The 15,771-nt window shown below is 27.7% G+C and overlaps 2 protein-coding genes across 4 annotated transcripts in view; both read left to right on the forward strand.

The window, feature by feature from the left end:
• The first annotated feature begins 1,867 nt into the window (after positions 1–1,867).
• LOC111625409 (poly(A)-specific ribonuclease PARN-like) overlaps positions 1,868–15,771 on the forward strand; it is a 76,637-nt gene continuing 62,733 nt past the window's right edge. For 2 of the 3 annotated variants that reach the window (XM_023368543.1, XM_023368545.1), the window contains exons 1-2: positions 2,690–2,766; positions 10,892–10,969. In XM_023368543.1, coding sequence (XP_023224311.1) covers positions 10,934–10,969 — 36 coding nt within the window. In that variant the 5' untranslated portion in view covers positions 2,690–2,766; positions 10,892–10,933. Of the gene's footprint in view, positions 1,896–2,689; positions 2,767–10,891; positions 10,970–15,771 lie in introns of those variants that run through there. The other variant, XM_023368544.1, reaches the window with a different exon arrangement.
• On the forward strand, positions 2,907–4,937 carry LOC111625410 (histone-lysine N-methyltransferase SETMAR-like). The gene has a single exon (XM_023368547.1). The coding sequence runs from the start codon at positions 3,718–3,720 to the stop codon at positions 4,210–4,212; it is 495 nt and encodes a 164-aa protein (XP_023224315.1). The 5' UTR covers positions 2,907–3,717; the 3' UTR covers positions 4,213–4,937.

A 15,771-nucleotide genomic window follows, 5' to 3' on the forward strand; every position in this document is an offset into this window, starting at 1 on the left:
CTCCTAGTCTTCGGTAAGATTTACCCACCGTCTTCCTATCGAATTTACGATTTAGAAACTGATCATACCTGCATATCCTGTTAAAAAAGTTCCATCATAGACACAGAGTTGTTCGCTATCCAATTCAGTCAAAAGTCCAGGTAGTTCATTAATCGGATCACGTTCGGGTCACCACTTTGTCATTCAATCCTACTGATGTTTAGATCTAACATTAAGCAGGCAAACACGAACAGTAACAAAAAAGAACTTTATTAGAAAAGGTTAGAACTGTCACAGACATCCTCGGGCAACACCCGGACAAAATCCAACGAACTTTCGCGCCTTTTCTTTTTTGACGTTGCCAGCCACTCTTGTTGGCAAGTGTTGCCAGACAGTGTTCAGGATCTCTGGCGCTGGCGGCCACAACTCTAATAATTGCCATTTATATAGCCATAAATTCACACCAAAATTTCTAACAGTGTAACTAAAGTAATTCTTAGGGAATTGAATACAGTAATATCCCGAACTTACGCGATAGATGGGACCGAGCGATAACTGCGTAAGTCGAATTCGCGTACGTCGGGGTATAATTTCGCAATTTGTGTAAAATCCAAGTCGGATATAAGTAAGCTAATAAATGTTCTCGTTAATCTTATCTCTTCTTTTGATTCGTTCACGGTTACAAGAAATCACCACATAGAGTCTCTCGAGTCTCCGTAGATATAACAAACACAGAAATAAATAACACAAAATAAATTGTAGCTATGTGTCAATTCCGCGCGACACGTCCGAACATGTAAGCTAAACAATAGTGTAGGGGGAGTGAGTAATCAAGAGTTGCGTGGCGCTCAAACAGAAGACGAATCGACAAGATTTGAAAATCGAGGTATTACTGTAAGTCGAGGTATTACTGCATTGAAGATTTTTTTAAACTCTTTCCGCCCTGTGGGTACTAAGAGGGCCTCTTTTAGCAAGCTCACTGTGGGTTCATCCAGGTCCACAATGGGGCGGCCGGATGGTAAAGGACGGGACCCGACATATCCAGACGGACCACTCCCCGAAATATTTCTGGGAATTTTTCGACCCGTCCAGATTCGATCCGGGGTCCACCAGAGCGGTAGGATGCCACCTAGACCGCTCGGCCATCCGGCCGCCAGTATTGAAGATTAGTAAAAATTTCTGAAGTTTTTCTTTCTGTTCTGATTCGATCTCGGGTCTCACAGAGTGGAGTGTGCTGGCATCTTAACCGCTCGGCCATATTATTTAGCCACTAATGCTGGCCAATTTTTTGAGATTCAGGACCGCTCATAATGGGCAAAATTGCGGCTGGTCGTATACAGTAATGAGCTGTTATGTCATTTTGACAAAATCAATCAATTATAATAATTTGGTATTCATAAAGTTTAGCTTATAATTTTATGAATATAAAAATTGAAAATAATTGAAATACAGTAGTGATAATCGAATTTTGTGATAAAATATTAAGAATTTGTGTTTTCTTGAATTTTGGTCTATGATGCAAGTTGATTCGTATTTTCTGAATTCATTTTGATAAATTAATCTTGAAGATAATTATTATTTAACTTTAAATAATTAAAGTTGAACGCAGTAAAAAAAATTAAATATTAAACATTTATTTAATATTACATTCAAGAATCCGTGCATTCCCTATAATAAATACTAAAACGGAAAAGCGAATTGTTATAGATATAATTCACATCTTTAATAATTATTTATAAATTACATTTATTTTAATTTTATACTTTTCAGAATTACTTAATATATAAAGAAAAAGATACTAAAAATATTAAAATACTTTTTTTTTAACTAATAAAATAATGACACTTTTTTGAAAGATGTCTATGAACGGAGTAAGGGATATTTGAAATGTGGAAAGATGGAAGTTACCTCTAAAAGTAAGGTGATATTTAAGATGATTTATAATAACGAAATGCAAAAAAATAAAAAAAAAGGGAAGAAAAAATAATCATTAAAGTCAATAAGATAAAGCTATTACTAGAGTAATTCTTAGTTTTAATAATAAAATGTAATCAGCTTGTTAAATAAATTTGAGTTGATTCTTTTGGTTCATTTATAAATTTTATAAGATATAAAATAATGCAGATCTACAAATAAAAGTAAAAGGAATACAATAAAAGTGTAATTCGATAACCAATAATTCAGGAATAAACTTTCTTCACGGAAGCTGAAGAGAAATTACCTTTTATACCTGACCTAATCTTGAATCTTTGTAATACTAATGCTTATAGTAAGCACTTTGCTAATGATGCAACTGATAACTATTCCAATAAGATTTTTGTTAACAGTTGAGTTATTAACAACAGTCATTTATTGTAATATTTATTAGAACTACTACAATGAAAATGCAAAATATATCTGAGATATGTTGTCCCTCTTAAATATTCTGTATTAAATTAAAATACAAGTTTTTCATTCATATCGGTGTAAATATATTATATGGGGTGGTCTGAAACAGCGGTCGGCAACCAGTGATCAGTGAACCATTGATGGTCCACGAGAAAATTTGGATGGTCTGTGGAGAAATTTGGACATTGATCAACTCAAAGTTATGCAAAGTATTACAAAAGAAATGAAAAATGCTTAATTAATTGCCTTTTCTTACTCATTGGGGAATTTTTATTTGACTCTAAAACCAAATAATAGGTTGGGGAAAAAGAAATCCATTATNTGACACTTTTTTGAAAGATGTCTATGAACGGAGTAAGGGATATTTGAAATGTGGAAAGATGGAAGTTACCTCTAAAAGTAAGGTGATATTTAAGATGATTTATAATAACGAAATGCAAAAAAATAAAAAAAAAGGGAAGAAAAAATAATCATTAAAGTCAATAAGATAAAGCTATTACTAGAGTAATTCTTAGTTTTAATAATAAAATGTAATCAGCTTGTTAAATAAATTTGAGTTGATTCTTTTGGTTCATTTATAAATTTTATAAGATATAAAATAATGCAGATCTACAAATAAAAGTAAAAGGAATACAATAAAAGTGTAATTCGATAACCAATAATTCAGGAATAAACTTTCTTCACGGAAGCTGAAGAGAAATTACCTTTTATACCTGACCTAATCTTGAATCTTTGTAATACTAATGCTTATAGTAAGCACTTTGCTAATGATGCAACTGATAACTATTCCAATAAGATCTTTGTTAACAGTTGAGTTATTAACAACAGTCATTTATTGTAATATTTATTAGAACTACTACAATGAAAATGCAAAATATATCTGAGATATGTTGTCCCTCTTAAATATTCTGTATTAAATTAAAATACAAGTTTTTCATTCATATCGGTGTAAATATATTATATGGGGTGGTCTGAAACAGCGGTCGGCAACCAGTGATCAGTGAACCATTGATGGTCCACGAGAAAATTTGGATGGTCTGTGGAGAAATTTGGACATTGATCAACTCAAAGTTATGCAAAGTATTACAAAAGAAATGAAAAATGCTTAATTAATTGCCTTTTCTTACTCATTGGGGAATTTTTATTTGACTCTAAAACCAAATAATAGGTTGGGGAAAAAGAAATCCATTATTTTTTCACTAGATGGCTGTAGTGATACATATCTCGTAAAATATTGATGACACAAGTTCAGACTTGTGCTTATTGGAAAAGTGACATTCTGTACTAAAAAAAAATTCTTTTACAGTTTTTTGATTGGTCAATTCAGTTGTGAGTTATAGGGTGTAAAAGATGGAAGTTAACAAAGAGAAAATTAGGTATGTTTTACAATTTTGCTTCGATAAAGGCGAAAATGCAAGCCAGGCAGCTGAAATTGTGAATGGTGTTTATGGTCCTGATACTGTCACAGCCAATTATGTGCAATTTTGGTTTCGTCAGTTCCGTTCTGGTAATTTCGATGTTAAAGATGCACCTCGCACAGGTAGGCCCGTTGTCGAAAATGTCAATAAAATCATGGAAATGATAGAAGTAGACTGGCACGTTAGCACTCGTAGCATTGCCCAGGAGCTAAAGATTGACCATAAAACAGTTCTAAACCATCTGAATAAAGCTGGATTCAAAAAGAAGCTTGATGTTTGGGTGCCACATGAATTGACGGAAGAAAACATTATGGATCGAATTTCCATCTGCGAAGCCTTGGCCAAACGGAACGAAATCGACCCATTTCTTAAACGGATGGTGACTGGGGATGAGAAATGGGTTACATATGGCAATATTGTGCGATAACGATCGTGGTCAGTGTGGTGAAGCGGCTCAAACGGTGGCTAAACCAGGACTAACAGCCAGGAAGGTTTTGCTGTGCATTTGGCGGGACTGGAAAGGAATCATCTACTATGAGCTGCTTCCATATGGCCAAACACTAAATTCGGACCTCTACTGTCAACAATTGGACCGTTTGAAGCTAGCGATTGATCAGAAGCAGCCAGAATTGGCTAACAGAAGAGGTGTTGTACTTCATCACAACAACGCCAGGCCACACACATCTATAGTGACTCGCCAGAAATTCCAGGAGCTTGGTTGGGAAGTTTTGATGCATCCACCTTATAGTCCAGACCTGGCACCAAGCGATTACCATCTTTTTTTATCATTACAAAATTTCCTCGGTGATAAGAAATTGGCATCAAGAGAGGATTGCGAAAATCACTTAGTCAAGTTTTTCGCCAATAGGGAGCAGGGCTTCTACGAGAGAGGAATTATGAAGTTACCTTTAAAATGGCAACAAATTATAAAACAAAACGGTGCATATTTGATCCAAGTCGAACAACCGGAACCATGTTAAATAAAGACTTGAAATGAACGTAAAAATAATGGATTTCTTTTTCCTCATAATATGAAGTGACTGTTATCAATAAATAATGAACAATAAACAATATTGTTAGTGCGATTGTTGTCCTTCGTGGAAAAGCACTAAGAATCCATAAACTTATTTCAAACAAGCAGCAACAAACTTTAGGCCTGCAGTAATTTGTTATAATTAAAGCGAGTTTCATATTAATATAGTAAAATTGAACTTTTATGATCATTATTCTACAGATTTTGTATCGTTTAAAAAAATTCATGATAGTGGTTCGCGGAATCCAAAATTGTGAGTTTTATGGTCTGTGAGGTCAGAAAGGTTGCAGACTGCTGACCTCACAGACTGACGTCTTTTACTTCTGAATAAAATATTATGTACCACAACAGAGTAATGCACTGATTGGATATATTTGCTCTTATTTTGTTATATTTGTTACATTGTTGAAGCATTCAGAAGATCAGTACAAGCACCATTATTTTTGCATCACGAAATGATTTAGCACCATGTTCTGTGTGGAAGTTTACCAGCCTGTATGCTTGCAGTGAGCTATTCTTTTATACTATAGGAGCTTTGGTAGCTTGTGTTGGTCATCTGAAGTGAATGATAAAATGTAAATATACAACATGTCACTCAGTTTATTTCAAGACTTGTTAGACCACCTTGTATTTTTAATGAGTTAATTCATTATTTTTATGTATGTTATTTAAAGAAATTATAGTTGCTCTTCTTGGAATAAATAAGTATCTGAGTTTTATTTAGTATTTTTATTTTTTACTAAAGTGTGAAATTTATAACAGATGCTACTATATTAAAATTACCATAGTAGTAAAGATTAAAAAAAAAAATGATTTTATTTAGCCATGAAGTTGGCAATGATGGCATCATTCTTGTTAGATAATGTTTCTTGGCAATACATATAAATACATTTTATTATTTAGCATATAAACAGTATCTAATAATAGCAATGCATATGTTAAGATGCATTGCAGTATCTTGCTTGTTCATGTTCTATTTGTCAAACATTGTTTCTGTTAGTTTATATTTTAAATATTTATTCAAAGCCTCTTGGTTAGTAAAGGCTATGTAGTATGTGGGAATACAGACGAGGGTCAAGGCCCTCTAATCGTCAGATCTGTTAGACCTGCTCACTTTGTCACTGGATGGCTTATTTTTAAACAGAACCTGAGTGGTAAGATTTTGTATGGGGTTGTGCATAAGGAATAAATAAAGAGACTAGGAAGGTCCATTTTATATAGAAAACGTCAATTTAATCAGAATTAACAATAACACTAGTAAATAATAAAAATACAGATGAGTAATATGGAAAATACATGAATTATATCCTATCGCTAGCCTAGGATCTATCTGTTCTACCGAGAGAGAGAGTTCACAATAAATCATATTACCTCGTGGGTCATGCTGGATGAGCTGATTATGTGTAGGTCGGCGCCTGATGCTAGACGTTAGAAGGAGGGGTCATATGGCATGTTCTATCTGGGAGGAACTGCCTTTCTATGGCAAGGTCTCTGGAAAGAACTGCCTGAGTCTCTCTAATTCCCCCTTTTTATTATGGAGTATTTCCCAATAACGATTCGTACAGATGTGTCAATTGACTAGATGGTGTGCAAAATTCTAAGAGAGAAGGAGTGGAGGAAGGAACCAAAACATCCTTATTTCTTACTAAATGTTGCATTATAGAGTATTTTTGCAGGATGTTGAAGTTTGTAATCTTTTTTGGTTATATTAATTTTATTCCAGTTTTTCTTATTTTTAATTATTTTAAAAATCCCGATAAAAGTTGGATAATTGAAATTACTATAGGTTTATTTAATGTGGACAGGATGAAAAATTAAAAAGGGGTCATCTGGATTATCACAAGTAGAAGCAAAAAAACATTTGTATATTAAAAAAATTTCCACTGAGTTAAGGTATATTTATTCATTGGAAGATCCTTAGATTTGTTAACTCTATATAAAAATAATATAAATTACTTCAATCTAACAAACAAGTGTTTTATGATGTAATTTAAATCAAAAAGGTCAACATGCATATTTGCCACCATCAGCGTTTTGTATGCTCTATCAGTGGACAGGCTACTTTTCTCTTTTGTCAGCATTTTTAAAGAATTTGGTATCATGGAATTTGGTATCATTTGGAATTTGGGATAAGATAATATAAACACTTCATTTAATGAGTATAATACCAATATATAGTATATGCTGACAATATTGTATGTATTTTATTACAAATGACTGAAGTGAACCAGAATGATGTTCTCAGATTCATTCACTTGGGAAAGAACCAAGATTGATATTTTTATATATGTATTTTGGTCTATACCAATAAACATATATAAAAATATCTGTAAGTATGAGAATTTTAGCTCAAATAAGATAATTTTAAATTGCAGATATGTTAAATTGTATCTTCAAGTTTGGCAATTTTAGTGCTCTTATGTTGACAGTTAAATCAATTATGGCCACCTAACTCATCATCAGAAGGAAACAAGTTACTTTTACAGTTACACCAAAGTATTGAGCAGCATTACAGTTTCTCCACCCAGGAAGAAGGAACATCTGATTCATCACTTAAGAATATACAGACATATGAATATGAAGTTTCTCAGGAAAAGAAACTAGATGGTTCTTTGAGATTTGTGATATTATACAAACATTTGTAATCTTTATAAAATAGTAAATAGGCTGGTGATGGTTTTGCCTCTTAGCATAATAGGACCTCCCATGCATTGCAGTGTGGCAAATGAAAAAGATATTCTGTATGATAAGAAAAAGTAAGACAGATAGGAAATAAATCACAACCAGAAAAATCATTGTCCTTAATAATTGCAATGAAAGTCAATAAATTGACTGATAGTCATGAGTAGAATGTAACACTAACAAAGCAAACCATAAACAAAGCACAAATGCATATAGCATGAGGCACTCATCATGCAAGAATATCAAGACTCCTGACAGATGAAAATGAAACGCATCATAAATCTACACCTAGATTTATGATGTGCCCCATAAAATACTTGACCATTTTAAAATTGTGATGTTAAAGAGTATAAAGCTTTTGCCATACTCTTGACAGTGTTTATGTCAACAACTTTATAAAATATCATATGCAGAGATAAATTAAATGTTGTTTATTAATGGTATTTAATTTAATAATTGTTGCTATATTTTAAATTTGAAAATCCATTATGTAATTATTATTCAATTTTTTCTAAATCATATATTTCTTTGTATAAAATTCTAAGATCTGAAGATCTGAACATACTTTTGAAAATAGTGAGAAAGATTAGTTTGATTAAAAATTTTACTGGATTATTGAAGTTAAAGGTTTTATAATACTGCTGGATATTATTCAACATTCAATGGAAGTATGTGTTACATATGTGAAGGTCACATGAGATGGAGCTGAAAAATTTGTCACTTATACATTTTCTATCTTTAGATACATAAACACTTATCACTGTGTTACATATATAATACCATTGTATTGCAATTGTGTTATATAAGTTAAATAGCTTATATGAGTAATAGATTCTATCATATAGATTTCTTCAAGTAGCTACCTCTATGATAATTGCTTACCAACATACTTCTCAGAATGTATTTTTATCATTAAGCTATTTATATTTGTATTATAAAAAAAATACATCAACTCTTCAATAAAATCTTAATGTATTTATATAATTTATGCTAGTATAATCAAAAGTTTTTAAAATTGTTTGTATATTATATGCTATTAATTTTGAATGGCTTTATTTCTTTGGTGTCTGTAATAAGATTTATGGATTTTTGGAAATTGCTGTAGAACAATATTGCTGTTTGTTGTTTTCTTATTTTTCTTTGTTTTTGTCAAATTGTCTGTGTAACTGTAAATATTAAATTGCATGTAACATTTTAATATATTAATGACCATGAAATTAAATATACTTATATTGAATGCATTGTATATTTATGATGATGAGTAAAATCAATAAATCACATTTAAGTTACATCCTACTGATAACTGTATGTGATAAATAGAAATTCTAATTCAGTGCCATCTCATTGGAGCCTTTCCAATGTCTATTTATCACATTCAAGTATATATTAATCAAATTTATTTTCTAATTACAAGTAGGGATATGTAATTTAATTTTTAAAGATTATTACATTTAACATAGAATGTATAAACTATTGAAAAATTTACAATTTAGCTTGATTTTCTCTAATTTTTTAAAATTCAAATTTAAAGCTTTTTGTATTAATGTGTGGGTTTCATTTTTATATTTAAAAAAATATTTTGATATATTTTTATGATTTTATGGAAAAAAGTTCAGTTTCTTTGTATTCAATCAGCAAATTTATTGATTCAAAAATTTTTAAAGGTTTAATCGTCAATTACTATATATTTATCAAAACAAAGTATTCTTTTAACATAGTTAAACCTCAATTTAATGCTATCATTTATTCACCTTTGAAATTTGCCCTAAATTGTGTGTAGCAGTAAGCTGAAGAATCTCAAACAATTAGAAAAGTTTATTACCACATTATTATATACAAGAGTTTAAAAGTTACGTCATTTGATGATGCCATTTGCAATGCAAAATCATACATTTGATAATTTACTGAACGGTTCTCTATTAAATATTTATAAGGAAGATTCATAAGTTTTCATTAGTTCTTCAGGATGGTTGTGATTTATAGCAGTGTTTTTCAATCTTTTTCTCATTGTAGACTGATAAAATTATGGATAATTTTAATGGACTAGTAATTATATGTAATTATGCTTATTTATTATACTTATATATGCTTATCTAAAGTTACTGTATATAACAAAGTATGCACTGTAACTCTAGATTACTATTTAAATGTCTTCTGTAATCAACTATATACAGTCAGTATGATCAAATATTTTTCTGCACATCAATAAAATTTTTTTGCAGACTGGCAGTTGAAAAACACTGCCTTATAGGATGATATTACATTGAGATTTGGCTGTATGAGGAAAAATAGATTAGTTTTAAAACTGAATTACAAGTATAAAAGTTATAAACAATAACTTTTAAGACAAAAATTAATTGTTTAATAACGCATGAACATCTTTTTAAATTGTTTTAACAAGTCCTTTTAATATCAAAGTCATTAAGACCAAAATTTCCACTAATTATGGAAATACTGAAAGTGATTTAATGACTACTGTAAAGTTACAGTTTTATTTCAGTGGTTATCATTATTAGTAGAGGATGGTATCAAAATGATTACAGTAAACAGGTTTTATTATGAAAAATTAAAGTTTTAAAAAGCTACTATAAACAGTTTTTTAACTATTAACCTTTTTGCCAGCAGATTTTGTTTCTTGCTTGGTAAAATCTGATGGCAGGTAAATTATATCAAGCTCATAAAAATGTTTTATGTTTTAGATACAAATGTCTATTCATGAAGGATAGTAATGTTTTATTTTGTTTAGGTTTTAGAATAGATTTCTTACATTTCTTTATTTTTAATATCTTTGGATTATTTAGTTTTACTTATTAAATTCTATAAATCATTTGATTAAAATTCTTTATTTTAAGAAATTTCTTGTTTTCATAAAATATTGTGAGATACATACTTTCAGTTTACTACTGCTTGTTATAAGATGTTTACTATTGTAATTAAAAATTAAGACCAAATTATGTTAAATGTAAGTAATATTTATCACAAAATTTATAAGAACAATGATGAAAATGCATTGATTTCAAAATACAATGAAATGAAATAAAGATTATTGCATGACATATCAATTTAAGAAAAATAAAATAAAGTTTTGGCAATTATTATTCCTAAGAATTCCTACTACTATTAATTAGGAGGATTTCTTATGATGGCTGGTGGTACTAAATATATCAGGCATGAAAAATTCTTATTTGTGATGGTAAAAGAATTAAACATTTATTTTGAATAATTACATGTATTAGTTTTGGTTTATGAAGAAAATTATATATTCTAAAATTTAATAAAAATGTAAAACAATTTTAATTATTTATCAATTTAACTTAGTAACTAACTAAAAATAATTTTTAAAAATGTTTAATTTTTCATTAAAAATTTGAAATATAATGATTACTTTTAGATTTTAAAGAAGCCTTGAAAATTTTTGAAAATGATTTGAAAGATGTTAGCTTCATTGCTGTTGATACAGAATTTACTGGTAAATAATTTTGAAGAATATATTTTTAGAATATGGTTTTTACATTAGTTTACAAAATGATGGTAAAAATATGATTTCACAATTTTGTAATTAAATTATTTTTTAATAAATTTTTAAAAATTAAATTTTAAATANCAAAAAACTAAAACATTAAAAATTATCTGTTAAGAACTCTTTATATAAAATGTCTGTTTTTTTATATAATAAGCAATCATTTTACATGTTGAAACTGATATAAAAAATTTTTAGTACTGAAATCAAGATAAAATCAAAATGAAATGTGATTGTTTATAAATTATAATTTCATTTGCTACAGTTTCTTTGTATTGTGATTTTATTTGGATTCTATACTAAAATTGATATTTCAGTTTCCTCACATAAAATAATAATTCTTCCAATAAAACTTCAACATAAATTTTTAAACTTTTTGCAATATTAGATTGGTAGATATCCTGATTTAGATTTGATATAAAAATCAGAATATTTTCCACTCAAAAGATTTCTACAAGACAGACAAAAGTTAGCTTAACCTCTTTAAATTTATACTTAAATTAGTATTTTTGAAAAATACAGTTAATTTGAATTTTTTTACTGTAAATTTGAATAATTTAAAACTATTATATATCATATTTCATGAATGAAACTTGAAAAGAAAAAGTAGATTGTAGATAGCTGATTTATAGAACTGCATTTTGGACATATCAAAGTGTGTATATGGTAAGTGGTGAAACTCTATTGTTAATTTGATCGCTCAATGATATCAGTGCACTGTAGTAATGATTGTGTAGATACCATATCATTACCATACAATATTCATTACCAGGTAATACCGACTATTATTAGCATGGTTTTTTTAAAATTGATAGCATTTTAATGAGGATATGTTTATTTAATGTTCACAGGTATATAACTTCTTTAACATCAGAAAAGTGATTATATCACTTTCCTAAACAAAAAGAAAGTCATATCTGCATGGCAAAGTTAAAATTTTTATTTCATTTAATAAGTAAACTTAAATACATTTGTTTAATACAATTATAACACAATTGCACAATACAATTAATAAAATTACAATTAAATAAATTTCTGAAATGCAGGATTATTAACAATTTAGGATTTTTCAATGCTGTTACCAAAAGTTTATATATGTAAAAACACATGCAATAAAAATAATTATATGATTATAGTTTACATATAAAATTATATCAATAAATATGTTATCTATATATTATATATTTCTAACAAATTAATTAAGATAATAATTTCATATACAGATGAAAAACTACCTTATTTACAATCAATCAATATATTTCCAATTACTTTATACACAATTCTCATTATTCATTATTTCTTCATTATTTTTATTTATAATCTGTGATAATTATTGCATTTTCTATTTAATTCTTGAATAATTGAAGAAGTATTATAAACTTTTAATATTTGTATTACTTTAGCTTTTGGTATTTATACAATATAATTAAATTTAATTAGAACATGTTGCAAGTCTTTAACAATATAAATAAATAATATACTTAAACAACTAAATTAACCTTAACAATGTGTTTAGTTTAATTATACATATGAAAATGTTCATGAATACTTTCTTATATCTTCATAATGTGAATTTTAATAACATTTTAATAAATTGTAATTTAACTAAATATACAGTTTATATAAAAATTAGTAGTAATTACTATACAATCAAAATCATTTGTCTTTTTTTTTTTCATTGGAATATGGACTTAATCAGTTTCCAGGAGTTGAAGGCATTGTCATAAACCTTGCAAACATACAATACAGATAAAACATCCTGCTGGTAAAATGCAAACTTGTGTAAAAAAGTTCATTTTTAATATAACTAATAATGGTTGGTATAATATGAGTTTATATCCTGGCAATGAGTGAGTCTACACAACCATTACTAGAGAGCATTACTAAAACTATGAAAAACATGCCCACACCTCAGGGGTTTATAGAATATGTGCCAAAGCATGTATAAGGTAAGTGGTAAAATGCTATTGTTAAATTCATAACTCAACAATACCAGCTCTCTCTAGTAATGGTTGTGTAGACTCACTCATTGCCAGGATATAAACTCATATTATACCAACCATTATTAGTTATATTAAAAATGAACTTTTTTACACAAGTTTGCATTTTACCAGCAGGATGTTTTATCTGTATTGTATGTTTGCAAGGTTTATGACAATGCCTTCAACTCCTGGAAACTGATTAAGTCCATATTCCAATGAAAAAAAAAAAAGACAAATGATTTTGATTGTATAGTAATTACTACTAATTTTTATATAAACTGTATATTTAGTTAAATTACAATTTATTAAAATGTTATTAAAATTCACATTATGAAGATATAAGAAAGTATTCATGAACATTTTCATATGTATAATTAAACTAAACACATTGTTAAGGTTAATTTAGTTGTTTAAGTATATTATTTATTTATATTGTTAAAGACTTGCAACATGTTCTAATTAAATTTAATTATATTGTATAAATACCAAAAGCTAAAGTAATACAAATATTAAAAGTTTATAATACTTCTTCAATTATTCAAGAATTAAATAGAAAATGCAATAATTATCACAGATTATAAATAAAAATAATGAAGAAATAATGAATAATGAGAATTGTNAATTTAACAATAGCATTTTACCACTTACCTTATACATGCTTTGGCACATATTCTATAAACCCCTGAGGTGTGGGCATGTTTTTCATAGTTTTAGTAATGCTTGAGTATAGATAGTGTTGTTTAGATATTTTTATTATGTAACATGGAACAATTCTGTTTTTAGCTTAAAAAGTTAAAATGATTAGAATAAAAAAGAATGTGATATTGCCAAAGAATATGGAATATTGATGAATACTAGAAAGTTAAAGAAATGAGTTTAATTGTCAAAAATGTATCATTTAAATTTTTGATAATGCATACTTTTTAGAATTCTGCCAGGTGCTTGAATTAAAAACATTTGACTGTGTATAAAAAATATTCAAATATTTAAAGTAGATCATAAAAAATTTTAGAATAAAGTTAAAATTAATTTTCTATTAAGTTTTGAATTATGACCTAAATAAACTAAGAGTCACATTTCAAAAATTTGTGAAAAGTACTTTTATACCTAGTAATCATATAAACTGATGATGGATGTTTAAAGACAGTTGAAAATATTTCTTCTTATAATAAATTGGCTCCTTTTAACTGAATTATAGGTGTTCATTTGTGGTTTTAAATGTAATCTCATCCAGTTTTGCTGTATTTTTATCATATATTACTTTATTACAGTTGTATTTTTAAAATTTTTAACCATTTTCTTTCCTTTATTATATATAAAATTTTAAAGTTGTCATTAGATCATTAATAATAATAAAATAAGCAATTATTTGAATATTATTGTTATCTAAATTTACTAAACAATTTTAAAAACTGAAATAATTTTTTGTATTTCAAATAAAATAGGAATTCAAACCCATTTTTCATAATCTTGTATTTATTGAAGTGAAAAATACACTTTTATATGTTTAAAATAAAAATAAAATACAGCTGTCTTAATTATATAAACTATAATTAAAGCCATTTTGTTTAACTTTAAACTGTGTTTTTATTATTTTATATTTTTGAAACTTTTACAGTTTCTGATATTTGGTTTCCTGAACACACATTTAATCATGTACGAAAAATATGAACAAAAAGTTTACTATTTTTTTAGTCATAAAATATGTATAGATATGAATCAATATTTTATATAAATTATGCTATAATTTTCTTCATGCTATAATTAATTTTATAAATTTTTTATGAATGTTTTAGAATAATTGTTTAATTGCAAAGCAGTTAAAATGTGGAATCATCAATTTCAATATATTATTTTATTAGCAAAATAACCTACAAAATACATTAGCTGTTTGTTAATTAACATAATACTTCATACATAAAAATATGAAGTAAAATCTTTCAAAATAGAAAATAAGTTACAAAAATAATTTATAAAATTTAAATAAATATAGAATACAAAATATCTAAATATAGAATAGTTGTAAAAACATATATTGGATATACTATCTATCTTTAAGATACTGTACTTTCTTCAGAAATAAGTTGAGACTACAGTAGTACCTCAGGATACGAAATTAATCCGTTCCTAAACTGAGATTGTATCGTGAAAATGTCGTAAGATGAATCTCTTTTCTCCATATGATTACATGTAAAACCAAATAATCCATTCCAACACAAAAAATACACTCAAATTAAAGCTAAGTAGTACATTGGAAAAAAAAAAACTTTAGTAAGGAAAACACTGAAAAATGCATTTTGTAGTTGTAAATGTATAAATAACCATAATAGAATAATTGATAAAAAAAAATGTAGTTTTATTTGCACTTTATCTTTGAGGATGAAGTGCAAATAAAACTACGATGGAGGTGTAAACTGGTAGTGGAGGAGAGAGAGAAGGGAAATGATACTAAAATTTAACTTACATAATATAATGTAACAGTAACTCTAACATACAAATTTCTGCCAGTTTTGGCCTGTTTTTGAATATAGAATAGCTTTTAGTTTCACTTTAAGAAAAATTTCTAAATTGAACAAATATACTATATCTAAAATCTACTAGTGGGCTACAAAATGGTTCCAGTTTTCACACAATTTCTTGACTCTAAATTTAATTTATGTAAAATCTTGAATACTCCTTAATGTTTGAAGTCAAATTTTCTGTTTATATTAGGTCTTGGTGAAAAAAGAAGTAATTTATTTGATACTACAGGTATATAACTTCTTTAAC

Source organism: Centruroides sculpturatus, unplaced genomic scaffold (assembly GCF_000671375.1).
Source record: "Centruroides sculpturatus isolate CEXI.00-Female unplaced genomic scaffold, Cexi_2.0 scaffold420, whole genome shotgun sequence".
Lineage (NCBI taxonomy): Eukaryota > Metazoa > Arthropoda > Arachnida > Scorpiones > Buthidae > Centruroides > Centruroides sculpturatus.